Here is a 25,938-nt window from a genome sequence, read left to right on the forward strand (position 1 = left end):
ATTTCCTCATAAACTATAACTATATAATGAATAGGTTGGACTAAAATTGTAAACTTCTAATATATCTTCAAGAAGAAAAATGTATCAACTATTTAGAATTTTCTTTCTGTAACTTTAAAAAAATCAGTTAGTTAACATTTGCAGGCATTCTAATTTTTAATTGCATAATTAAAATTTCAAAGATCAGCATAAAACATTTCCTTCTGAAATATAGGGCATCCTGTGGCTTTTGAATGCTATTTTAAAAAAAAAGTAAAGAGCATGTAAAGCTAATAAAAGTCTTTCCTGCCGTTGGCCAAATAGTGATTTCTATGAAGAAGTTGAAGTTACAAAGAAGTTGTGAATTCTCAGCCTGGTTTCCCTGCTGATGAGTGAGAGCAGTCTGTAGTTCACTTTGAGGTATCAGGGGAGTCGCCATAGTGTCACACAACGGTTCTTAGCAGAGAGCAAACATACTTTCCACAAACTTAGCTGCTTAATCTGTTTGCAGGTTGAATTATAAAACAGGGTAGATGACTCTGGGCGCTGGGAAGGGGAACAGAGCATTTCCAGTTTCTTGACTTTTTTTTTTAAAGCCTACTATTATTTAAAAAAAAAAAAAAAACCTACAATTTTCATCAAAAGACCACTAAACTTTATAGTTTTGTTGCTAGTTCCAGAATCTGATATTAACTATAATGATAAATGATTCTGCTCAAATAGTTTTACGTAGTTTAATGTGAAAAGCGTCAATGAATTTTTTTTACATAGTTGCATTAATATTGTGTTTTCATTAAAATTATTCTACCTCTTGCCAACTTTATCTTGCTATTTTCCCTGTAAATTCTTGGTTGGACTACAGTTGCAAAGCAATACTAGATGTATTGTGAATGCTTTGTAAATATGATACTTGTTAATTGAATCAAGGAGTACATTTCTTAAATTCTCAACTCAGCATAAGGTTTAAATCAATATTTAATAAAATGTTGAAAGTTTACTTGGATTTATTAGTATTATTAGTAAATGAGGATTTGAAACTTTTCTGGATATTTCTTCACAATCGTTTTTATATTTGAGATTTTAAAAGCTCTGTGAAGTATGATATGTACCTCAGCAAATAATAAGTCAAATAGTTAATTTATTTGTGATAGTTTATGTACAACTGAACACCCCCATCAGCTTTGGACAGCACCTTCTAAATCTAGAGGTAATTAGATATAGTTTTTTATGTCCTTTATATATGGAAAATTGACTCAGATGCCTCCTAAACAGTCATCGCAAAATATACATGATCTAACATGCTTAATTTTTATTCTTGAACACATGATATGCTTTTTAAGAATTTAATGTTCTGGGTTTTTTAATCATAACACATGTTTTTAAATTAAATACCTATTTAACTTATGAAATACATCTTGTACTCTATCAAACAAGTATGTATTTTATAAAAACTTTAATTCCATTATATATTTGTATAGTGATCCCCTCTCTTACACACTGAGTACATAAAGTAGCTTTCCTTAGAGCTACTTTTATTATATACAGAAATACCTACCATGTTTGATAGGTGATATAATTATATTCATTTCTTTATAAAACTAGAGAATTGAGGCTTATACCTTGATCTTCAAGGAACGTCTCACTTTGACATGAAAAAGAAACATAGTTTTAATTGTCTAGCTCATTTCTTTCTACCAGGGAAGGATTAATCTGTGATTATTAAAATTGAGAAATTCCAATGAAGTAGAAAGTAAAAGATCCAGAGTAAAGAAGAAGAGGGATTCTCTAAACCTAAGTATGTGCCCTGTCCCTGTTAAGTTCCCTTTTATAGTTAATTTTATGGAATGAATCATAAACAGCCTGAAAGTAGGGCCTAAAAAGTTAAATCACAACATGACTTCTTACATTTAATTGGCTGCTTCATTTCGGAGTCTGTCTTCACTAGGTGATCTAGAGTTGGACTAGTATTCATCTCAGCCTACTAAGATAGATAAAACACGTTTCAGATGATCATGAGAGGAATGGGAGAAAAAGAATAGAAGTGTTGAATAAGAGACTCATATAGTTTCTGTTTAAGATTAAATAAAATGCAGGAATTTTTATTGTTTTTTATTAATCCCAGTGTTACAGTAATTGAAATAAAAAATATGAGTTCCTATTATTTTAGGGAAATTATTTATTAGTGTTCAGTCACTAAGTCGTGTCTGACTCTTTACGACCCCATGCACTGCAGTACACCAGGCTCCTCTGTCTTCCACTGTCTCCCAGAGTTTGCTCAAATTCATGTCCATTGAGTCAGTGATGCATCTAACCATCTTATCCTCTTCTGCCCGCTTCTTTTGCCTTCAGGGTCTTTTCTTCAGCATTGGGTCTTTTCCAGTCAGTTGGCTCTGCATCAGATGGCCAAAGTATTGGAGCTTCAACTCCAGCCATCAGTCCTTCCCATGAATATTCAGGGTTGATTTCCTTTAGCATTGACTGGTTAAATCTCCTTGCTGTCCAAGGGCCTCCCAAAAGTCTCCTCAAGCTCCATAATTTGAAAGCATCAATTCTTTGGTGCTCAGCCTTCTTTATGGTCCCAACTTTCATGTCTGTACATGACTACTGGAAAAACCATAGCTTTGACTATATGGACCTTTATTAGGGAAATTATAGGACGCACTGAATGATGATCAAGTACACTTTAACTGAAACTTGACAAGCTGAAAAAAGTACGAGAGTTCTTACACTGCAGAGATGTCCTATTGTGATTTTCATGCATATACATGAAATGTAAATTCCTTAGAGTGGTCTTATGCTCTAATCAGTACCATTTTCCTAGGTTTCTATTCTTAGCTCCAGTTAAAAGCCTTCTTAATTGTTTAACCCTTGACCCCAGGGTACTTCATAAAGATAGGAGAACTCATCTCTCTTACCTGAGAATAGTTTTAGAATTGATAAAAATAAGATATATAAAGTGATTTGAACTTCCTAGGAAAGGTACTTAATATCACCAACCACTGAGTATTTTAGCATACTTCTTTTGTACTCAAGGAAAAAAAGGAAGCTATTGTAGAAATTCGATTTTTTAAAGTTTTCATCATTCCTGCCTGTATGTTGCTCAACTTGATTATACTTGATAACTCATTCAGAAATTCCTCTTTTGCTTTCTCTATTCTTAAAAGCACAGATGATTGGATATAATATATCTATCTATTGATACAGAGAATGTTTACATGCTTGCATAAATCAGGGTCTGATTTTTTTTTAATAAATTGTCAGTGTATTCATCTAAAGTCTGCTGTATACTGCTTTACTAGATATAGGATTTATTCCCAGAATATAATTGAAAAATTCTAAATTGAACCCAAGAGCAACTAGAAATACAAATTTTACTTGGATTGTAAGATTCCATGTTTGATTCTTTCTTTCCATTATTCCATGTTTGTCTATATCCCCCACTAAAGGATTTTTCCCAAGTGCACATTTGGCCCTCTGTAAATGAAAGAATATTGTTTCTTTCACGGTAACTCTGTCTGATAGTGAAATCATAAACACAGTCCTCACATAAACTTCATTCTTCATCATTTACATTTACAGAGAAAAGAATGCATTCTGTAGCAATATTGTATATAATAGCAGCTGAAGTCCTCCTCCTTTCTTTCTTATATTGTTTTATTAATATATTCCTGAGCAACTCAACAAATATCATTTTTTTCTTCAGCTCTTAACCTAAGTATAAAGAAAAGAATAATTTTGCTACTATAGATTACTTCATTAGGTGTTGCTATGGAAAGACTAACCAGAAGTGAAAATTTTATATAGTAAATAGTATTTTGGAACCTATTACTGAACTTAACTATTTTAATTTTTTTAATTACTTTGACATGTATAGCATTCAAACTAATAGTTCTTGGAACAGCATCATCATTCAACTTTTTCCTTCACATACAATAGTATCCAAAAGCATAATGAAAGTATGTCTTCTTTCTTTTTGTGTTATACCATTTGACAAGCTACATAATGGTAAAAATAACATAAACATGCTCAAAATCTTGAAATGTCACCTTCTTTAGTTTACTAATCTGCTTTCTGAGCTATGTATATTTCACATCAGTGTCCCAAGAAGTTCTCTACTACTGACTGGAGGGCCTAATCTTTCCCAGAATGATGGGAGTAGCACAGTTCAAGAACAAGAATGAATCTCTGTATAATCACACGACAATGTGAGGTGACCCTAAGACTGAGAACTGACCAGATACACATATGGGTTTTAAGAAGACTTTCTGATGCTCTTTTTGACACAGCTGTGAGAAGAATGTGGCTAAGGCCCAGTAGTCATTCTTGAGTAGAGCTGGCAAAGGAAACCATGAGGAGAAGAGAATTTAACACATGGGTGTAAGAGAGTACGGCTTCATTGATGTGATCTGAGGGGAATGCCTAATGACTGGAAGAATCAAACTTGGCAATGAAAACACAAAGCTCTTTTCATCAATTCAAACACAGACTCTAAAGCTGCAGATGGTCACCTCCAGCCTTGTCTATTCAGTGTGAGGTTTTATAAAATGGCACTTTGGTGAATACTAATAGATCAAAACAAAGATTTAATAACGTAAAGATGTGGTGTTCATTTTTAAATGAATATACAGGTCAGCGTCTCAGAAAAGGATAAAAAGCATACCTTTTATATGTGGGTCTAAAGTCTTTTTGTTATTTTTCAACTTCAAAAATAAACGACATTTATCTTCAAAACTAAATGACAAATGTACAGATTATGTTTTATGAAAAACAGTTTACATTATGAAACAGACCAAAATCAGAGTTTATATTTACACATTGATTTCACTACTTTCGTTTGAGGACTCTCAATTTATAACATTTGTTAATGTCATCCTTTAATATTTTCTTGAAACTCACTTGATAGAGCAAATCTCTGTTGCCATTCTCAAGGATTAATCAGTCTAATTAATTTAGGCCAAAATATTTTACAATTGGAATAGAACTTTTTTATTGCCTTTTTAGAAAATGCAAAGAGACATTGTTTAGTACAAAGGAGCCTTTGAACTTTAATGCATTCTTGAAAGGTACTTTGCATTTGATTTTGTAAGATTTTAGAGGTTCATAATTGTATATATAGTCAAGAGGTAGTTCACTATACTCACCTGTTACTAATGCTTACATAACTGAATCTTACTTTAAATTAAAATATGGTGTATTTTTCCAGAACAAATTTTATTACTAGACTTGTTTAGCACTTTACAGTTTATAAAAGTCTTGAGCTAAACCCAAACGAGTAAGCTTTATTTTCTAAAATATGCTTAAAAGATGAGCATGACTAATTAATAGCCTTCATATTTCTATTATATGTGAAGTAAATATAATGAATAAGTCTGTGTTCCTAATACTTTTATCTAATAAGTGACACTAACATATAATAAAATTCGCCCATTCCAGTCCATTTCAGTTCGCTGACTCCTAGAATGTCGACATTCACTCTTGCCATCTCTTGTTTGACCACTTCCAATTTGCCTTGATTCATGGACCTGACATTCCAGGTTCCTATGCAATATTGCTCTTTACAGCATCGGACCTTGCTTCTATCACCAGTCACATCCACAGCTGGGTATTCTTTTTGCTTTGGCTCTATCCCTTCATTCTTTCTGGAGTTATTTCTCCACTGATCTCCAGTTAGCATATTGGGCACCTACTGACCTGGGGAGTTTCTCTTTCAGTATCCTATCATTTTATCTTTTCATACTGTTCATGGGGTTCTCAAGGCAAGAATACTGAAGTGGTTTGCCATTCCCTTCTCCAGTGGACCACATCCTGTCAGATCTCTCCACCATGACCCCCCATTTTGGGTTGCCCCATGGGCATGGCTTAGTTTCATTGAGTTAGACAAGGCTGTGGTCCTAGTGTGATTAGATTGATTAGTTTTCTGTGAGTACGGTTTCAGTGTGTTTGCCCTCTGATGCCCTCTTGCAACACCTACCCTCTTACTTGGGTTTCTCTTACAATGGAAATGAGAAATAGATTTAAGGGCCTAGATCTGATAGATAGAGTGCCTGATGAACTATGGAATGAGGTTCGTGACATTGTACAGGAGACAGGGATCAAGACCATCCCCATGGAAAAGAAATGAAAAAAAGCAAAATGGCTGTCTGAGGAGGCCTTACAAATAGCTGTGAAAAGAAGAGAAGCGAAAAGCAAAGGAGAAAAGGAAAGATATAAACATCTGAATGCAGGGTTCCAAAGAATAGCAAGAAGAGATAAGAAAGCCTTCTTCAGCTATCAATGCAAAGAAATAGAGGAAAACAACAGAATGGGAAAGACTAGAGATCTCTTCAAGAAAATCAGAGATACCAAAGGAACATTTCATGCAAAGATGGGCTCGATAAAGGACAGAAATGGTATGGGCCTAACAGAAGCAGAAGATATTAAGAAGAGATGGCAAGAATACACAGAAGAACTATACAAAAAAGATCTTTACAACCCAGATAATCATGATGGTGTGATCACTGACCTAGAGCCAGACATCCTGGAATGTGAAGTCAAATGGGTCTTAGAAAGCATCACTACGAACAAAGCTAGTAGAGGTGATGGCATTCCAGTTGAGCTATTTCAAATCCTGAAAGATGATGCTGTGAAAGTGCTGCACTCAATATGCCAGCAAATTTGGAAAACTCAGCAGTGGCCACAGGACTGGAAAAGGTCAGTTTTCATTCCAATCCCAAAGAAAGGCAATGCCAAAGAATGCTCAAACTACCGCACAATTGCACTCATCTCACATGCTAGTAAAGTAATGCTCAAAATTCTCCAAGCCAGGCTTCCGCAATATGTGAACCGTGAACTTCCTGATGTTCAAGCTGGATTTAGAAAAGGCAGAGGAACCAGAGATCAAATTGCCAACATCCGCTGGATCATGGAAAAAGCAAGAGAGTTCCAGAAAAACATCAATTTCTGCTTTATTGACTATGCCAAAACCTTTGACTGTGTGGATCACAATAAACTGTGGAAAATTCTGAAAAAAATGGGAATCCCAGACCACCTGACCTGCCTCTTGAGAAACCTGTGTGCAGGTCAGGAAGCAACAGTTAGAACTGGACATGGAACAGCAGACTGGTTCCAAATAGGAAAAGGAGTACATCAAGGCTGTATGTTGTCACCCTGTTTATTTAACTTATATGCAGAGTCATGAGAAACGCTGGGCTGGAAGAAACACAAGCTGAAATCAAGATTGCTGGGAGAAATATCAATAACCTCAGATATGCAGATGACACCACCCTTATGGCAGCAAGTGAAGAGGAACTAAAAAGCCTCTTGATGAAAGTGAAAGAGGAGAGTGAAAAAGTTGGCTTAAAACTCAACATTCAGAAAACGAAGATCATGGCATCCGGTCCCACCACTTCATGGGAAATAGATGGAGAAACAGTGGAAACAGTGTCAGACTTTATTTTTTGGGCTCCAAAATCACTGCAGATGGTGACTGCAGCCATGAAATTAAAAGACGCTTACTCCTTGGAAGGAAAGTTATGACCAACCTAGATAGCATATTCAAAAGCAGAGACATTACTTGCCAACAAAGTTTTGTCTAGTCAAGGCTATGGTTTTTCCAGTGGTCATGTATGGATGTGAGAGTTGGACTGTGAAGAAGGCTGAGCGCCGAAGAATTGATGCTTTTGAACTGTGGTGTTGGAGAAGACTCTTGAAAGTCCCTTGGACTGCAAAGAGATCCAACCAGTCCATTCTGAAGGAGATCAGCCCTGGGTGTTCTTTGGAAGGAGTGATGCTGAAGCTGAAACTCCAGTACTTTGGCCACCTCATGTGAAGAGTTGACTGATTGGAAAAGACTCTGATGCTGGGAGGGATTGGGGGCAGGAGGAGAAGGGGACGACAGAGGATGAGATGGCTGGATGGCATCACTGACTCAATGGACGTGAGTCTGAGTGAATTCCGGGAGTTGGTGATGGCTTGCTGCGATTCATGGGGTCGCAAAGAGTCAGACACGACTGAGCAACTGATCTGATCTGATCTGATCTGAACATATAATAAAATACTAGAATTGAAAGTTAAGAGGAAGGCAACCAAGTATTTAGTTGAAATACCAGTAAACTAAAGGCCCTTGACTGTCATTAACTGGGTGTGTACAAATTAATTAGATTGTGTTTCTTCTCAGTTTCCTCATCTGGAAGATGGAGCTGATAGACTTTCTGTAACTACTTCTAAACATAATTGTGAGAACCAAATAATATGCATGTACCTAGAAGTACTTTGAAAAATATACACTTTATAAATGCAAGCCATAGACTGAAGAATATCTTCTGCTTATAATATACATTTTAGATTAAAAATTATTATTACCTCTTTGGAACCAGAAATGAGTGAGTTAGAAAAATAATATTTTAGCCTCAGAGATGATGTAGATGTCATGTAACTGGAAAAAGTGATTCTCCACACAGATCTTGGAAACTAAAAGTAAAGAGGATTCTGTGCTTTCTCATACATTACTGGTGAGATTGCAAAATAGTGGGAGGGAAAAAAAAAGCCCTATGGTGGAGAATTTGATGGTATCTAACAAAATCACGGGATTCCCAGGTGGCGCTAGTGGTAAAGAAATAGCAAAGAAATAGCCTACCAATGCAGGAGAAGTATGAGATGCCAGTTTTATTCCAAGGTCAGGAAGATCCCCTGGATGAAGACATGGCAACCACTCCAATATTCTTGCCTGGAGAATCCCATGGACCGGGAAACCTGGCAGGCTGCAGTCTATAGGGTCAAAAAGAGTTGGACGCTACTGAAGCAACTTAGCATGCACACACAACAAAATTACATTTGACCTTTGACTAAGGAAAATCACTTTTAGGAATTCCTCCTAAGGAATTCCTCGTAAGAATTGTAGTATTATTACCATCATTACTGTTATTTAGTGAATGCACTGCGTGGCATGTAGGATCCTAGTTCACTGATCAGGGATCAAACCTGTGCCCCCTGCAGTGGAAGCACAGTCTTAACCACTGGACTATCAGAGAACCCCCCTACAGTATTATTTTTAATAGCAAACAGAAACAACCCAAATCGGAGAGCAGATGAATAAACCATGCATATATTTGCATAGTGTAATACATGTGCTTACTAAGTCATGTCTGAACCTTTGCAACCCCATGACTGTGGCCTGTCAGGCGGCTCTGTCCATGGAATTTTACAGGCGAGCACACTGGAGTGGGTTGCCATTTCCTACTCCAGGGGATCTTCCCGATCCAAGAATCAATCCTGCATCTCCTGAGTCTCCTGCATTGCAGGCAGATTCTTTACCACTGCACCGCCTGGGGTAGTGCTTAGTGTGATACAGTGCAACTGTAAAAAAAATACAATAGTAAGTGAAAGTGAAAGTTTAGTTGCTCAGTCATTTCCGACCCTGCGACCCTATGGACTGTAGCCTACCAGGCTCCTCCATCCACGGGATTTTCCAGGCAAGAATACTAGAGTGGGTTGCCATTTCCTTCTCCAGAGGATCTTCCTGACCCAGGGATCGAACCCGAATCTCCCACATCATAGGCAGATGCTTTACTGTCTGAGCCACCAGGGAAAATAGTAAGGAAGCTGTCTATAGATGAATATTGATTGACATATTGCTAATTGGAAAAAAAATCAAGTATTTATAATATAAGTGAGAAATAAGGATAAAAAGAACAGGAAGGATGTTTATCCTTTGGAGGTAGATAGGAAAGAGACACAGGCATAGGATGGTAATGCAACTTTTTGAACTATGTCTTTTTGTATAGTTTGACTTTTGAACCGTGTGTATGTTTTAAATATTTAGAAATTAAAATCAAATGAAAAAATTAAAAAGCACCCATGAAAACGAATACAAATAAAATAAATATACCTGACTATATCAGATTGGTTAGATTCTTATAGAGAGAAAATAATTAACTCAAGTGTCTTTTGACTGTTAGACTGACTCTGCATCATTAAAGGCATATGTTTTAAGGACAAGAAGAAATGCAAAGTAATCTTAAACTTTGCTCAGTATATTCATACTTAGTTGTACTACTGGTTATTAAAATCTTAAAACTTTTCTCTATATTGTTGGACTAAGGAGCTATGTAAATATTATTAGGAGCCAAAATTTACACTGTAAAATAAATGGCATTAAGAAAAAGAAACTGTAATACTCAATTTGAGTTGAAACTGTCAGTATGAATTTTGATTTAAAGAAATGTATATTTTTCCTTAGCTTTATTTATTGAAAAGGCTTTAGAAGCAAGGGATACACCTAAACACCCAAATTTTGGTTTCTGACTACATTTCTTATTAAAGGGTATCAAAGCTTCTGGGTCTGGATCATGGAAAGTACATTGAGTCTAGAGTATCATTTTGTACCAGAAAGCAAGAACTTTCTGGTTTTTGCTCAGAGACTAATAGAGTCATGTAGAAAGGGCATGGGAACAGCTTGACAAAGTTCCCATAGACCAAAATTGAAATAATGTATGCATCAAAAGAAGAAGTGTATTTGATTATAAAATCCTTAATTGTTACACTTAGGATCTATAAAGATACTTTTTTTAAAAAAAAAGATGGAAGTTAGAAGGAAGAATGCCTTTTGTAAAGAAGAATGTGCTGTGCTGTTGTGCTCAGTCGCATCCAACTCTGTGACTGCGTGGACTGTGGCCCGCCAGGCTCCTCTGTCCATGGAATTTTCCAGGCAAGAATACTGGAGTGGGTTGCCATTTTCTACTCCAGGGGATCTTCCCAACCCAAGGCTTGAACCTGCGTCTCTTGTGTCTCCGGTTTTGGCAGGTGGATTCTTTTACCACTGTACCACCTGGGAAGCCCCATGGAAGGAGAATGGCAGTTAACATAGAGTAATAGAATCAGAAAACTACCATCTTGTAACCCCTACTGTAATTAATTCAAGTGAAGACCATTCCATCAGCCATGTAATGAATTAAAAGAAGCTACTTTGGCACTAGAGTCAGTCAGTCTAGTTTGGGGAAACCTACTTAGCATATACCAAAGAGTTTAGAGCTTAAAAATCAGAGAGGGCTTAGACATGGGGATTTAAGATGTCAAGTGCCTTCAAACAATATTTAGGGATTTATTATTAAAATTTACTTTAGAAATTTTTCTTACTCAAATATTCTGTGCTTATGTAAATCATAGAAGATAGACCTAAACCATTCAACCTTTTATCAAAATTGATCTTTTAAAGAAACTCACTATAAAGAAGTTTTGCCTTAGAGATTTTATCAATCTTAGACTAGGTACTGATCCTTTATTTAAATTTTGGGGTTTTTTTATCATGGGGTTTTTGTGTTAATTTTTATTTTTTGAAATGTTGCATTAAAATATTATTTATCTTGATAATGAGCGTTTTTACACCTCTTTAAATTGTTCATCTGAATTGAGTGTCCCATTCACCTCTCCCTAGATTTAGCCCTAAATACTCTATAGATGAAAAAGACACTCTCAGAGTGCACTTCTCGTTTGCCCTTATTCAAAAATAAGAACAGCTTACTTAGTTTTCCTAGTTTGTATGATTTCTATTGAATGGTGTTTCATGTTCAGAAATAATAGTCTACAGTGGAGCTGAAAAACTATGGTTCTTCCCACTCTGTGGAAATTGACCAGGTTTTTAATTATATACTATCCAGTAAGCCTACCACTCTCTGAATTTCTGTTTCTTACTTTATGGTCATTACCTGCACCACTTTTTTCAACTGTTGCTTTGTCTTTATTTCAATCATCGGGGTAGATGGGTTATTATATCTATCAACAGTAAGGCTGTGATTGTATTCTAGACCCTAAGTGTTTATTTCAATCTGAGAATATTTGGTTTTTATGAATCAAAGATAAGTCAGATAGAGAAAATGACTGTGCTGATTCTGCTTAATAAGTTGAATATTACTTTTACTTTGTAGGCCCCTGGCTTAGTCTGAAGTTTGAAGGTACATTGATATATTATCTCTTCTAGTCTCCCAACGGATGTTGCCAGTCTTTTGAATTAAACTTGAATAAGGTTGATTTGTATTCCCTCTTAATCAAAATTTGAAATGTTGACATTAGAAAATTTCATTCAGTGCTAATTATATATGACTTTTATGAAAGTTAGGAAGGAAAGAATCCTACATTTTAAAGTTTAGTATCAGCATAAAGCCCTGTGAAAACAATAGTGAGTAGTTAATAAGCCATCTTAATAAGATACCTTAATAAAACTAACCAGTTATTCTAGCTTGCTGCATTTCACTTGGCAGTATAAAAATCAATGACTTTGCTTCCTCCATCATTAATTGAAACTTTTCTGGGTTTAAAATGATCAAAAACCTCAGCAATGTTATAGCAATGTTTCCTAACCTTTCTTGACTCTTAATTCCCTTTAGTAGTAATGCATATTCACTAGGCAGAGTTTTAAGTGTCCTTCTTGCATTGGTATAAGATAAAGAAGTTAATTTGCATTGATTGTTTTTTAAGTTTTATGTTAAGTATACTCTTTAGTATTCATATGTAACATCACATGGTATTTGACATACATATAAGGAAGTATTAATAGATTAAAATTTCATAATGTCTTATGGCATTAAATAACTGCTTGTGAGATAATATTTGAAATTCTTAGCATTTTACTTTTAAAATGAAATAACAGTGGTTTTTCAACCTTTGTTTGCTAAAATATTTCCACAGGTAGCACATTATGATTGTTTTGCGTCTGTACTCCAATGTATGTAAAGCTAAATTAAATATTATTATTATATATTATGGGCTTCCCCAGTGGCTCAGTGGTAAAGAATCCGCCTGCAATGCAGGAGACCTGGGTTCGATCCCTGAGTTGGGAAGATCCCCAAGATCCCCTGAAGAATGGAATGGCTATCTACTCCAGTATTCTGGCCTGGAGAATTCCATGGACTGTAATCCATGGGGTTGCAGAGAGTGGGACTCAACTGAGCAACTTTCACTTTCACTTTCTTTTTTTCATTATTTTATATAATATTCCTTTCATCATGAGCAAAGTGTACAACTCCAAGACCTGATTTGTTAGTGAACTTACTAAATATTATCTTTACTAGTCCAGTTTATGCATTTAGCTTTTATGCCAACACTAATTTTGCTCTAAAATATTTTGCAATTTGCTGTTACATGATACTAGCCCCACAGCTAGCTTTTTCAGTCTGAGTATGCTTAGTATATTCTATAATAAATCAATAAAATCTTGTAATGTACATATTCCTATCTCTATGAAGCAATTGTAAGCAAACTGTAAGTGAATGCATGAATCAACAAGGTATGTTTCAATGAGACTGACTCTGAGAACATTTGATTTTAACAATATACATCATTTATTGTATGGTATAAATTGGTTGTAGCACTGATTATAAGTTTTTGAATAATAAATCCAGTTAATAGTAAAACAAAATGTTTATATCATGGGAATACATTTTAAGTAATTATTCTGAAAAGCTACATGTTAGTGATCTTTAAGCAAATTAAAATGAATCGTATTTCTTATTTAGGGAATGAAACTGGAACCTGTTAATAAAATTTTTATCTTTAGTCATTGAATTTTATATTGGTTTCATAAATTTTCTATTATCATATTATAATAGATCGCAAAAATGCATTGAAAGTGTGTTAGTCACTCAGTCATGTCTGACTGTTTGTGACCCCACAGTCTGTAGCCCACTAGGCTCCTCTGTCCATGGGATTTCCCAGGCAAGAATGCTAGAATGGGTTGCCATTCCCTTCTCCAGAGGATCTTCCCAACCCAGAGATCAAACCCAGGTCTCATGCATTGCAGGTGAATTCTTGGCCATCTGAGCCACAGGGAAGCCTCCAAAATGGATTTTTATTAATGCATTAAAAACTTTGAATACATTTAAATACAGTTTAACACAGTAAACTCTACATTCATTAAATAACTGTGTTATAAAGCTGATAATAAAATGAATGCATCAAAAAAGTTCCTTTATAATCATGTTGTCTTGCTCATTTTAAAATAATTCCTGGGACTTCCCTTGTGGCCCAGTGGCTAAGACTTCACAGTCCCAAAGCAGGGGGTGTAAGTTCAATCCCTGGTCAGGGAACTAGATCCTGCATGCTGCAACTAAGAGCCAGTGCAGCCAAATTAAAAAATAATAGTGATAATAGTTCCTGCTTAATGTAATGCTTCATTACTTATTAAAATTTTGTTGTCTTAAATAGCTAACCCATTCAGTTGTCCAATTCTTGAAAGAAACTGTACTTTCATGATAAAACATAGCTTTGACACTCTTTTCCTGACAGATTTTCACTTTCAGAAATAGCCCTTTTGACTACTAGACAGTGATTATTTGTATTCATAATTAGTTGATATAGATGTCCTAATTAGTTACTGTAAAGTGAAAAAGTAAATATAAATCATTACAGCTGAATTGATTGAGGAAGTGAATAGTCATGTCAATATAAATATTAGAATCTTTTCACTTCTCAGAAATTAATGTATTTTATTATAAATAAAAAGATAAAAGAGAAAGTTCCTTAATGGATGAAAGGCCATAATTTAAATATTTCACCAATAATAATAAGCAAGATCTTGAACAATTTTATTCATGTTTTTATTCTACAAATATTTTAAAAACACATAGTGTCAGGCATGGGTGAACGAAGACAAACTGTACATTGAATTCACGAAGCAAACCTTCTTTCAGAAGAGATAAGTAGTAAACATGCATACAAATAAGTGTATTACTATCATTTGTACTTAATATGATGAGGGAAAATTCTCTACAAACTGTAAGAGAAAAAAACAGATCTAATTCAGATTTGTATTAAAGGGAGGATGGTTTTACTAAGCTGGGGCTGAAAGTATAAATAGGAATTAGCCAGGGGGAAACCCTTCTGTGTGTAAGCCAAAGCAAAGAAATTGGTGCGTGGGAGAAACTGAAGAAAGATCTTTGTGACCAGAGGGCAGCTTGGAACAAAAAAGAAGGATGGAGTAGTCTTGTAGAGTCAGATCTTGAGGAACCTTGTAACCCTCGTCAAGGTTTTTGTCTATTAGTTTCCATTTTTTAATTTAAACAGTAGAATTCCTTGATCGGTTTTAATAAGAGTACATGTTCTTATTTGCATATTTAAAAGATTAACCCTGAATGCTCTGTGGAGGATGAATTTGAATAAGAAAAGAAGTAGACAGACTCACTAGGAAGAAATAGCAGTCATGAGACACTGTGATGACTTGGACCGGTGGGAACTTGAGATGTACATGAAATCCGAGCAATACACTTCCTGTATAATGATGTGGAGTGTTTTGGAGAATGCCCAAACTTTTGTCTTGAGTAACCTGATAGACAGTAATACCTTTTGTTGAGATTGAGAAAACCAGAGGAAGAACAGAGATGAAAGAGAAGGACGTTTCTAAGAGTTTGAGTCGTATGCAGGACATCCTAATAGCTGTCCATCTTGGGATCTTAATTTCTCAAGGAAGGGGCTTTCATTTATTAATAGATAATCCTTCAGAATTGTTAGTCCATTTAAGAAGGGCTTTCCAGGTGGTCCAGTTGGTAAAGAATCTGCCTGTCAATGCAGGAGATACAAGAGATGCAGGTTCAAGCCCTGGGTTGGGAAGATCCCCTGGAGTAGGAAATGGCAACCTGCCCCAGTATTCTTGCCTGGAAAATTCCATGGATAGAGGAGCCTGGTGGGCTACAGTCCATGGGTTGCAAAGAATTGGACACAACTGAGCATGCGTGCACACTCCACTTAAGAAAATATTTGACATTTATGTCCCTTAAATATTAAGTTTTCCCTTATATTTAGAGTTTAAAATTCTAATGAAAAGAGGATAACCTGCAGTTTTCTTGCATGGTAATCGTACCAATAGGCTATATGAGGAGACCAGATAACATTCTGTGATATGATTGATGTCTACAATAACAGATATAACCTAAGAACATTATTTAGTTAGTATATTTTTCCTTCCCATAGAATATATCATTTTTATCCAAAAACTTTCATTGAACCATCTTGCCAAGAATCACTTTAGGTCTTAAAATTACATAATTTATACATATGTGTCACTATTTTGTTCCAGAACTCTTCCTTACTATATATATTTATTTCCTGCTAATAATGTACTTGTATCATATTAAAAGATATAATGAATACACATTAACAAAGGAATTTCGTAGTTGTCCAGTGGTTAGGACTACACACTTGCACTACACAAGTTCCATCCATGGATGAGGAACTAGGATCCTGCAAGCCATGTGGTGGGGCCAAAAAATAAAAATAAATAAAACATCTTACACACTCTGTGCCTTTTTAAAAAGATACATATTAACCAGCTAGGTACATAATTTGAAAACATAATTTTGTTATATTTTGTAAGACAAAAATATTTTGCTTTTGAGGTTTTATATTAGCCTAGTTATCATCTTCTCTCTAACAAATTACTCCAAAACTTAATAGCTTAAAACTATTATTATTTCCTTGGGCTTCCCTGTGGCTCAAATGGTAAAGAATCGAACTGAAATGTGGGAGGCCGGTTTGATCCTTGGATTGGGAAGATCCCCTGGAGAAAGGAATGGCAATCCATTCCAGTATTCTTGCCTGGAAAATTCCATGGACAGAGGAGCCTGGCAGGCTACATACAGTCCATGTGGTCGCAAAGAGTCAGACATGACTGAGCAACTAACACTTTCTTTTCATTTTCATTATTATTTTCATTTTCTTTGGATAAAGGATCTCAGTAGAGCTTAGTTGAGTCCTGTGGTTCCAGGTGTGTCGCAAGCTGCAGTAATCTCACGGCCTGAATGGGAAGGATCTACTTTCTAGGTGACCCACATGGTTGTTGTCAAGATTCAGATCTCACAAGCTGTTAAACTAAAGCTACTCAGTTCTTCTCACACTCAAGGCCTCAGGCTTTCTTTAGTTCCTTGCTATGTGGGTCTCTCCATGTAGCATCTCAGAACTTGGCAAGTGGCTTCACTGGAATGGCCAAGGAAGACAGAGAGAGAGTACACTAACAGAATGGAAGCCACAGCCTTTTCTAGCAGTCTTAGAAGTGACATTCCATCACTTTTGCCATGTTCTGTTCATTAGAACCAAATCCTTGGGTTCAGTCCCCACCAATAGGGAGGGGATTACACAATGGTATAAATACCAGAAGGCAAGCCTCATTGGAAGCCATGTCAGAAGCCACCTTCCTCAAAGTTTTCAGAAGGTTATTTTTATTGGCCCTTAGGGAGCTAAGATAATCACGATGGTGTGTTCACTCACCTAGAGCCAGACATCCTGGAATGTGAAGTCAAGTGGGTCTTAGAAAGCATCACTACAAACAAAGCTAGTGGAGATGATGGAATTCCAGTTGAGCTATTTCAAATCCTGAAAGATGATGCTGTGAAAGTGCTGCACTCAATATGCCAGCAAATTTGGAAAACTCAGCAGTGGCCACAGGACTGGAAAAGGTCAGTTTTCATTCCAGTCCCAAAGAAAGGCAATGCCAAAGAATACTCAAACTACCACACAATCGCACTCATCTCACATGCTAATAAAGTAGTGCTCAAAATTCTCCAAGCCAGACTTCAGGAGTACGTGAACCGTGAACTTCCAGATGTTCAAGCTGGTTTTAGAAAAGGCAGAGGAACCAGAGATCAAATTACCAACATCCTCTGGATCATGGAAAAAGCAAGAGAGTTCCAGAAAAACATCTATTTCTGCTTTATTGACTATGTCAAAGCCTTTGACTGTGTGGATCACAATAAACTGTGGAAAATTCTGAAAGAGATGGGAATCCCAGACCACCTGACCTGCCTCTTGAGAAACCTATATTCAGGTCAGGAAGCAACAGTTAGAACTGGACATGGAACAACAGACTGGTTCCAAATAGGAAAAGGAGTACATCAAGGCTGTATGTTGTCACCCTGCTTATTTAACTTATATGCAGAGTACATCATGAGAAACACTGGGCTGGAAGAAGCACAAGCTGGAATCAAGATTGCTGGGAGAAATATCAATAACCTCAGATATGCAGATGACACCACCCTTATGGCAGCAAGTGAAGAGGAACTCAAAAGCCTCTTGATGAAAGTGAAAGTGGAGAGTGGAAAAGTTGGCTTAAAACACAACATTCAGAAAACGAAGATCATGGCATCTGGTCCCATCACTTCATGGGAAATAGATGGGGAAACAGTGGAAACAGTGTCAGACTTTATTTTTTGGGCTCCAAAATCACTGCAGATGGTGACTGCAGCCATGAAATTAAAAGACGCTTACTCCTTAGAAGGAAAGTTATGACCAACCTAGATAGCATATTCAAAAGCAGAGACATTACTTTGCCAACAAAGGTCCGTCTAGTCAAGGCTATGGTTTTTCCAGTGGTCATGTATGGATGTGAGAGTTGGACTGTGAAGAAAGCTGAGCGCTGAAGAATTGTGTTGAAGAAGGCTCTTGAGAGTCCCTTGGACTGCAAGGAGATCCAGCCAGTCCATTCTAGAGGAGATCAGTCCTGGGTGTTCATTGGAAGGACTGATGCTGAAGCTCCAATACATTGGCCACCTCATGCGAAGAGTTGACTCATTGGAAAAGACCCTGATGCTGGGAGGGATTGGGGGCAGGAGGAGAAGGGGACAACAGAGGATGAGATGGCTGGATGGCATCACCGACTCGATGGACATGAGTTTGAGTGAACTCCAGGAATTGGTGATGGACAGGGAGGCCTGGCGTGCTATGATTCATGGGGTCACAAAGAGTCAGACACGACTGTGTGACTGAACTGAACTTAACTGAACTGAGGGAGATAAGAATTGGTGGTGTCTATGACATTCAGTTGCTCATATTGCTTCATGAGCAGTGGTAAAATGCCCAACCACACTCTGACCATAGGAAATCATCTCAATCCTCTGAAAATGTACAGAATCCTATTTAAAGAAACCAAAGGTCATGGCAAGGTCAAAACTTCTAAAGAAACCAAAGCCTGAGCCAAAATTAAGTAGCAGGAATCATGCATATTCAGAAACATAAAAGGTCACAAACGGGGCAGTTAGCTTGATCTGTCTGTGGTGCTCCCAGTTCCTACTTATTTTAGAAATAGGAATTTTAAACTTCAAAGTGCCACTAGCTGGTGTAAGAAACAAGGAAAGAGGGGTTAGATTTTTATCTCTTTCAAATATAAATGAATACAGAGAATCTGAGTCAAGATTTAAGCCAGTCCTACTGATAAAAATGAGAAAAATAAAATAATGGGAAAGGGGAATGCTCAACTGTGGTGAATATAGAAAACCAGTTAGTGTTATTTGACTATATACTGAAGTGTAGCAGTATTATTAGGACTTCAGATCTGTTCATTGTTGATATCAATGCTATTAATAATTGTACACAGTTTAAAAAAAATGTCAATAGCAATGAAGATTCAGCAAAAATTTAAGTTACCAAATATAAGTATTTAAAATATTTAACTTAAAAAGACAAGTAATTTAATCATTAACATGAAAGATTACCAAAAAATAAATAAAATAATAATAAACATGATTGTCCTACAATAGAAATGTCAGTGAATGGATAGCTGTTAAAATATTTTGGTAAAATAAGATGAAAAAGAACTATTAAATAATGATAAGATAAAAGTTGGGCTTCCCAGGTGGCTCAATGCAAAGGATCTGCCTGCCAATGCAAGAGACTCAGGTTCGTTCTCTGGTCAGGAAGATCTCCTAGAGTAGGAAATGACAACCCACTCCAGTATTCTTGCCTGGAGAATTCCTTGGACAGAGAAGCCTGGGTAGCTACAGTTCATGGGGTCACAAAGAGTTGGACATAACTGAGTGACTGAACACACACACACAGGATAGAAGTTGACTGAGATGGAGAAGGAAATGGCAACCCACTCCAGTGTTCTTGCCTGGAGAATCCCAGGGACAGGGGAGCCTGGTGGGCTGCTGTCTATGGGGTCGCACAGAGTCGGACACAACTGAAGTGACTTAGCAGTAGCAGTAGCAAGACTGTAACTTAGCAATCAAAGAGTTCTGGAAATTTTATTTCAAGCAATTAATGGTAGAAATCATTCTTGTTTGTGAAAGTTCAACGTTTTCAAATTTGTTTCAATTCAGCGTCTGAAATACAGGTATAGTTACTACTGTAATTTTTCAATTATGTCACAGCAGAAAATGAAATTTTTATAAATGGTACCATGGTGGAAAACAATGTTGCTGTAATGTTAGCCTTATTAATAAAACGTCATTGCTGTATTGAAAAAAAAAAAGAAGTTGACTGAGAGAGTGCCTGCCCATTTCTAAGTACCTTGAACTATGTGGGGGCTTCCCTGATAGCTCAGTTGGTAAAGAATCCTCCTGCAATGCAGGAGACCTGGGTTCAATCCCTGGATTAGAAAGATCCCCTGGAGAAGGGAAAGGCTACCCACTCTGGTATTCTGGCCTAGAGAATTCCATGGACTGTATAATCCATGGGGTCACAAAGAGTTGGACACGACTGAGAGACTTCCAGTGAAGCATGTGGAGGTCTTTAGAAAATTCTCTGAAACTTATCTCTTCTGCTCTTCAATTCAATTATTATTTTAATCAAGTATGTATGATTCACCAAGCATTGAGGTAGACACTGAGCATCACTGGTAGATAAAATTAAAGACAGCAGTACTAGCCATCACTGAGCTTACAATGTAGCAAAGGATATTGACAGGTAAACAGCTCTAAAGAAGTTTGAGGTACTCAGGGAACACTTAAGGAAGATGCTCTATCAGACTTGGATCAATTAGGGGAGGTTTCATAGTTGTGAAAGCATAATGTTTCATTAATTTTGTGGGTTATGTTGCTAGTGGTCTTGGTTACCTGTTACAGCGTGCCACAAAAAAAAAGGTCTAAGATTTAGGCCTTCTTGAATTTTAATTTTTAAATATTGAATATGCTATAGCATATGTACTATATTCACCTATTAAAGAAATAACAAAACAGAATCTAATCAAATCCACACCCTTCATTTAACCCCGCTTGGGGGCTATTAGTGTTTCAGAATTTAGAATTTTTCAAATTTCATAAAGGTAATATGATGTATATTCTCTTTATTAGTTAATATCTTCAATTGTTATAGAGAAACATACTGTAATCCAGCATGAATATTTCTGCAGTGAAATATATGAATTATCACCCTTGTTCAGGTTTTGCTGTTACAAGAGTTACAACAAACAAAAATACTTCTGGTTTTTCAGCTTTCTCAGTTTTCAAATTGCACATTAAAGAATTATAAATAAAGCCTCCTTTTGTATAAGAAAAAAATTGGAATTGATAAATTAACAAAAGGTTACCCAGTGAAGACTTTGCATTATGTTTGTGTTCATAATATTAGTTATTGAAATTTAAAGGAAAGATTACACTCCTTCCTCTATGATGGTATATTGACTACCCCTCGGTGATTGGAAGGATCAGTGGGAAAAAGTGACTGTTCCTACTGACTTCTTTAATAGTAGTATTTCTAAGAGATTATGGCATCATAGACAAAGTTGTTTAAATTTTAGGGATATAAGAATCACAGAAATGTGATAAATATTTTTAAATAGAAGTTTTAATAACTTTATTAAATGTTAGTTTCTCCAAGCTAATATTTATGTTCAGGCCTCTGGTCAGGATAGTTGTATATATCTTTATAATATCAGATGATGTGGTAACCTAGTGAACTAGGCTGACTTTATTAAGAAGGATTTGTCACAAGTGGGAGCTTTCTTTATTTCAGCATTTTCCTAAGACTTTATTCCATTGTTCATTTTTTTTCTGCAATCTTACAAGTCAGTGAAGTTTTTTGTTTACTGAGATACATAACCACCTGTTGGGTTAAGTAAAAAGAAAAAGTCAAATGCCACACCTAAGGGATTTTTTTTTGAAACAGGGTTCTGTGGTTTTCCCTGGAAAAGATGTCCTTTTATTACAAGCTCCAGCTAGCTTTTGAGGGTTGAGCTACTAAAAGAGAAGCTAGAAACAATTCAAATTATTTTAGAGCATCAAGTTCTCACAAGAGCCCATATTTAAGTTGTTTTGATCTTCTCCACTGCAATTCTGTGAACACAATCCCTGTTTTAAGCAAAGCATTTTGCCTACCCATGAAGAAGGATATATACTGATGTGTCCAAGAAAAAGGCAAATGTATGTATCTTAATAGTTCAGTTCAGTTCAGTCGCTCAGTCGTGTCCGACTCTGCGACCCCATGAATCGCAGCACGTCAGGCCTCCCTGTCCATCACCAACTCCCGGAGTTCACTCACACTCACGTCCATCAAGTCAGTGATGCCATCCAGCCATCTCATCTTCTGTCGTCCCCTTCTCCTCCTGCCCCCAATCCCTCCCAGCATCAGAGTCTTTTCCAATGAGTCAACTCTTCACATGAGGTGGCCAAAGTACTGGAGTTTCAGCTTTAGCATCATTCCTTCCAAAGAAATCCCAGAGCTGATCTCCTTCAGAATGGACTGGTTGGATCTCCTTGCAGTCCAAGGGACTCTCAAGAGTCTTCTCCGACACCACAGTTCAAAAGCATCAATTCTTCGGCACTCAGTCTTCTTCACAGTCCAACTCTCACATCCATACATGACCACTGGAAAAACCATAGCCTTGACTAGACGGACCTTTGTTGGCAAAATAATGTCTCTGCTTAGTACTAAAAATAAATTAACTTTGAATTTTCAGTCTCCAAAGTATTATCAGCTTCCTTACAGATTTTCCACAAATAGAAACATTAAATGCTAATTCCCAGCCAATACAGAACATTGTGAAATAATACTTTGAAGCTTAAAAAAAAAATTACTGTATACATATGTCTTTTGTAGACTAGGGTGCAATTTCTGTGAGAAAAGATTTTGAATTTGTTTACTTGAGTTTTTAAAATCTGCTGTTACAAACTATGCTACAAGTGTTCAGCCTTCCTTAAGCATATTTCTGTATAGTCCTTTAGCTAGATTTAGAGGATAAATTTCTAGAAATCAAAATTTTAAGGTTAAAAAAATGTGTCTTTTTAACTCAGTCAGTCAGTTCAGTCGCTCAGTCGTGTCCAACTCTTTGCAACCCCATGGACCACAGCACGCCAGGCTTCCCTGTTCATCACCAGCTCCCGGAGTTTGCTCAGACTCATGTCCATTGAGTTGGTGATGCCATCCAACCATCTCATCCTCTGTCACCCCCTCATCCCCTTTTAATTCTAAATATTGCCAAATTGTTGTGTTAAAAAGTTAAGTCAGCAACTGATAATCTGTGAGAATGCGTATTCCCTAAACTATTTAGTATTTAAATAGTGTATTTAATACACTATTTAGTATTATCAAAGTTTTTAGCCTTCCACTCTGAAAGATGAAAAATACCTCATTTTAATATGTCTTCTATTAATTGTGAATAAAGTTAAACAATTTTTAATATTTATTGCAGTTTATTTTTCTTTTTATGTTAACTTGTTCATGACCTTTTCCTATTTTTATATTGAACTGTTAATCACTTTTTATTGATTTGTAAGAACTCTTTGGGTAGTAATTAGGCTTTTTATTATATGTACTGTGAACATTTTTCTGTTTAAAACTTTGCTTTTATTTTTTTTTTTAACAAAGACTTTTTTTTCTTTTATGGTTCAAGTTTATCATGTTGTTTATTGGAGGATTTTTTAAAATTATTACTTGTGATTATCTGTCTAGAAAAAGCATTAGAATTATTTATAAACTTGATCTCTGTGTACTTTTTTTTTCTTTTAAAGAAAGGGTTGTTTTTATTAATTAGCAGTCCAGTAGGTAATAGTTTTTTTTTTAACCTTAATACTAATGCACGTTGGTTTATCTTAGCAAATAAGCTGTTTAAGTCATAGTTCTTCAGCTATAAATCTCCTCTTCCAAAGCAAATATCCTGCAAGGATAGAACAAACAGGATCAAAACACAATGAGAGGTTTGAGCTCTTAGTTGCTGGATTGGCCTCATTTGGGTGTGGGAGATTAAAGGAAAGTACCTGAGGAAGCCTTGACTATGTAAAAAAGTCTCCTTCAGTTCAAATAATATTTTTAAATATTGTAAAAACTTAATTGGCAAAATTGTATGACCTTGATTCATGACATTAAAAAACAGTGAAATAATAGTTATTCCATCTTGGTGTACCTTATGTCCCCTTCATTTATTTTTCTGGGAAGTGTCTAGCTAGTAAGAAGTAAAACTTTTAAACCTGCAAAATACACATACATACTGAATAAAACTACTTTATAGCCACAGGTAACTTTTAAGCCTCATAATCTGTCTGTCAACCTTATTGGATCCTCAAACCTGTGGACAGCTCAACAAAAAATAAGATTGGAAATAGAGACAGGTTGCATTTTTTTTCTTTTTAATGACCCCCTTGTTCATTTTAGTAGTTAAGTACATGTGTCATTTTTATCAAGAGAAATATTACATGATATTGTTTTTTAAATGCTTTATAGCCATGAGATATATATACATATATATATATATGGAAATTACTAAACTAATATACACTAATTTTTAGACAATTTTTAAAATATTACTAAACAACTTGACATTTTTTAAAAATGTTTTTATATAGTACATACAGATTTGTAACCTGATTCACTTGATATGTCATGATTAACTTTCTATGTCATTATACATAATGTTTTACTAAGTAATTCAAATGACTTTAAATCTATTGTTACTATTTTAAAGTACTGCTGCAGTGAACCTACTCGCATCTAAATGTTTGCACATATCTGTAGTTATTGTAGGAGACACAAATTCCTAGAAGTGGAATTGTTGAATTTAAAAGTGTTTAGAATTGTTAGAAAAGGTTTCTGTTAATTAAGAATATAGTTAGGTCATTTGTGAAGATGCCATTGAGGACTAGCAGCAGATGTTAAATTTCTTCAGTTGTATCAAAAAGAGAAATATGGTACTAGGGTTTTTTTTTATAGTATACAGGTAATACTTCATCTTGCCCTCTAATTATAAAACACATTTTAATACCTTCTATTATAATAATAACCTAAATTGTTTAAAAGCTATATATAAGAGAATACAGGGCTTTCCAGGTGACACTGCGGTAAAGAATCCACCTGCAAACGCAAGAGACACAAGAAATGCAGGTTCGATCCCTGGGTTGGAAAGATTCCCTGGAGTAGAAAATGGCACCCCACTCTTGTATTATTGCCTGGAAAATTCCATGGACAGAGGACTCTGGCAGGCTGCAGACCAGGTGCCTGCAGACCTGGGCATGTTGCAGAGTTAGACACAACTGAGTAACCAAGCACAGTCATAAGTATATGTGGTGGTGGTGGTTTAGTCACTAAGTCGTGTCCAACTCTTGTGACCCCATAGACTGCAACCTGCCAAGCTCCTCTGTCCATGGGATTCTCCAGGTAAGAGTACTGGAGTGGGTTGCCATTTCCTTCTCCAGGGGATCTTCCCAACCTAAGACTCAAACCCAGGTCTCCTGTATTGCAGGTAGATTCTTTACTGACTGAGCTATGAGGGAAGCCCCGCATATTTAGTGATAGCTAGATTTTCAGATAAAGGACTGAGAATCTTTTTATTCAAAATATCTATACTTTGTTAATATGGCTCTTTTTATAGCCTTCAGAGACACTGGCATGTAATAGAGCAGGATAATGTGAAGTTGGAAAAGGCAAAGTATGCTTCCCATCAAAGAGCCATTCTACAGTCGTTCAGATTGAGAAAAAAAGTTAGACAGGAGTTAGCTTGCTTTAAGGATAGTAAGTTATCCTCTGTTCTCAGTAAGCATGTCAAAATAGTGCACTTTTGACAGGTACATATGAGGGATTTAAGCCTTTGGGTGTATATACATATCAGTAGAGGCTTCCCTGGTGACTCAGTGGTAAAGAATCTGCCTGCTAATGCAGGGGACGTGGGTTCAATCCCTAGGTTGGGAACATTCCCCTGGAGAAGGAAATGGCAGCCCACTCTAGTGTTCTTGCCTGGGAAATCCCATGGACAGAGGAGCCTGGCAGCCTAGCGTCCATGGGGTCACAAAGAGTCAG

At 36.2% G+C, this 25,938-nt stretch overlaps 1 protein-coding gene across 7 annotated transcripts in view; it reads left to right on the forward strand.

Moving 5' to 3' along the window:
- Window positions 1–25,938, forward strand: part of MIPOL1 (mirror-image polydactyly 1) — a 336,828-nt gene that overhangs the window by 274,835 nt on the left and 36,055 nt on the right. The window contains exon 12 of one of the 7 annotated variants that reach the window (XM_055556696.1): window positions 4,266–4,665. The exons of the other annotated variants lie outside the window; for them this stretch is intronic. Within the exon in view, the coding sequence (XP_055412671.1) occupies window positions 4,266–4,296 (31 nt within the window). The 3' untranslated portion in view covers window positions 4,297–4,665. Of the gene's footprint in view, window positions 1–4,265; window positions 4,666–25,938 lie in introns of those variants that run through there. 7 annotated transcript variants of the gene reach the window in all.

Source organism: Bubalus kerabau, chromosome 19 (assembly GCF_029407905.1).
Source record: "Bubalus kerabau isolate K-KA32 ecotype Philippines breed swamp buffalo chromosome 19, PCC_UOA_SB_1v2, whole genome shotgun sequence".
Lineage (NCBI taxonomy): Eukaryota > Metazoa > Chordata > Mammalia > Artiodactyla > Bovidae > Bubalus > Bubalus kerabau.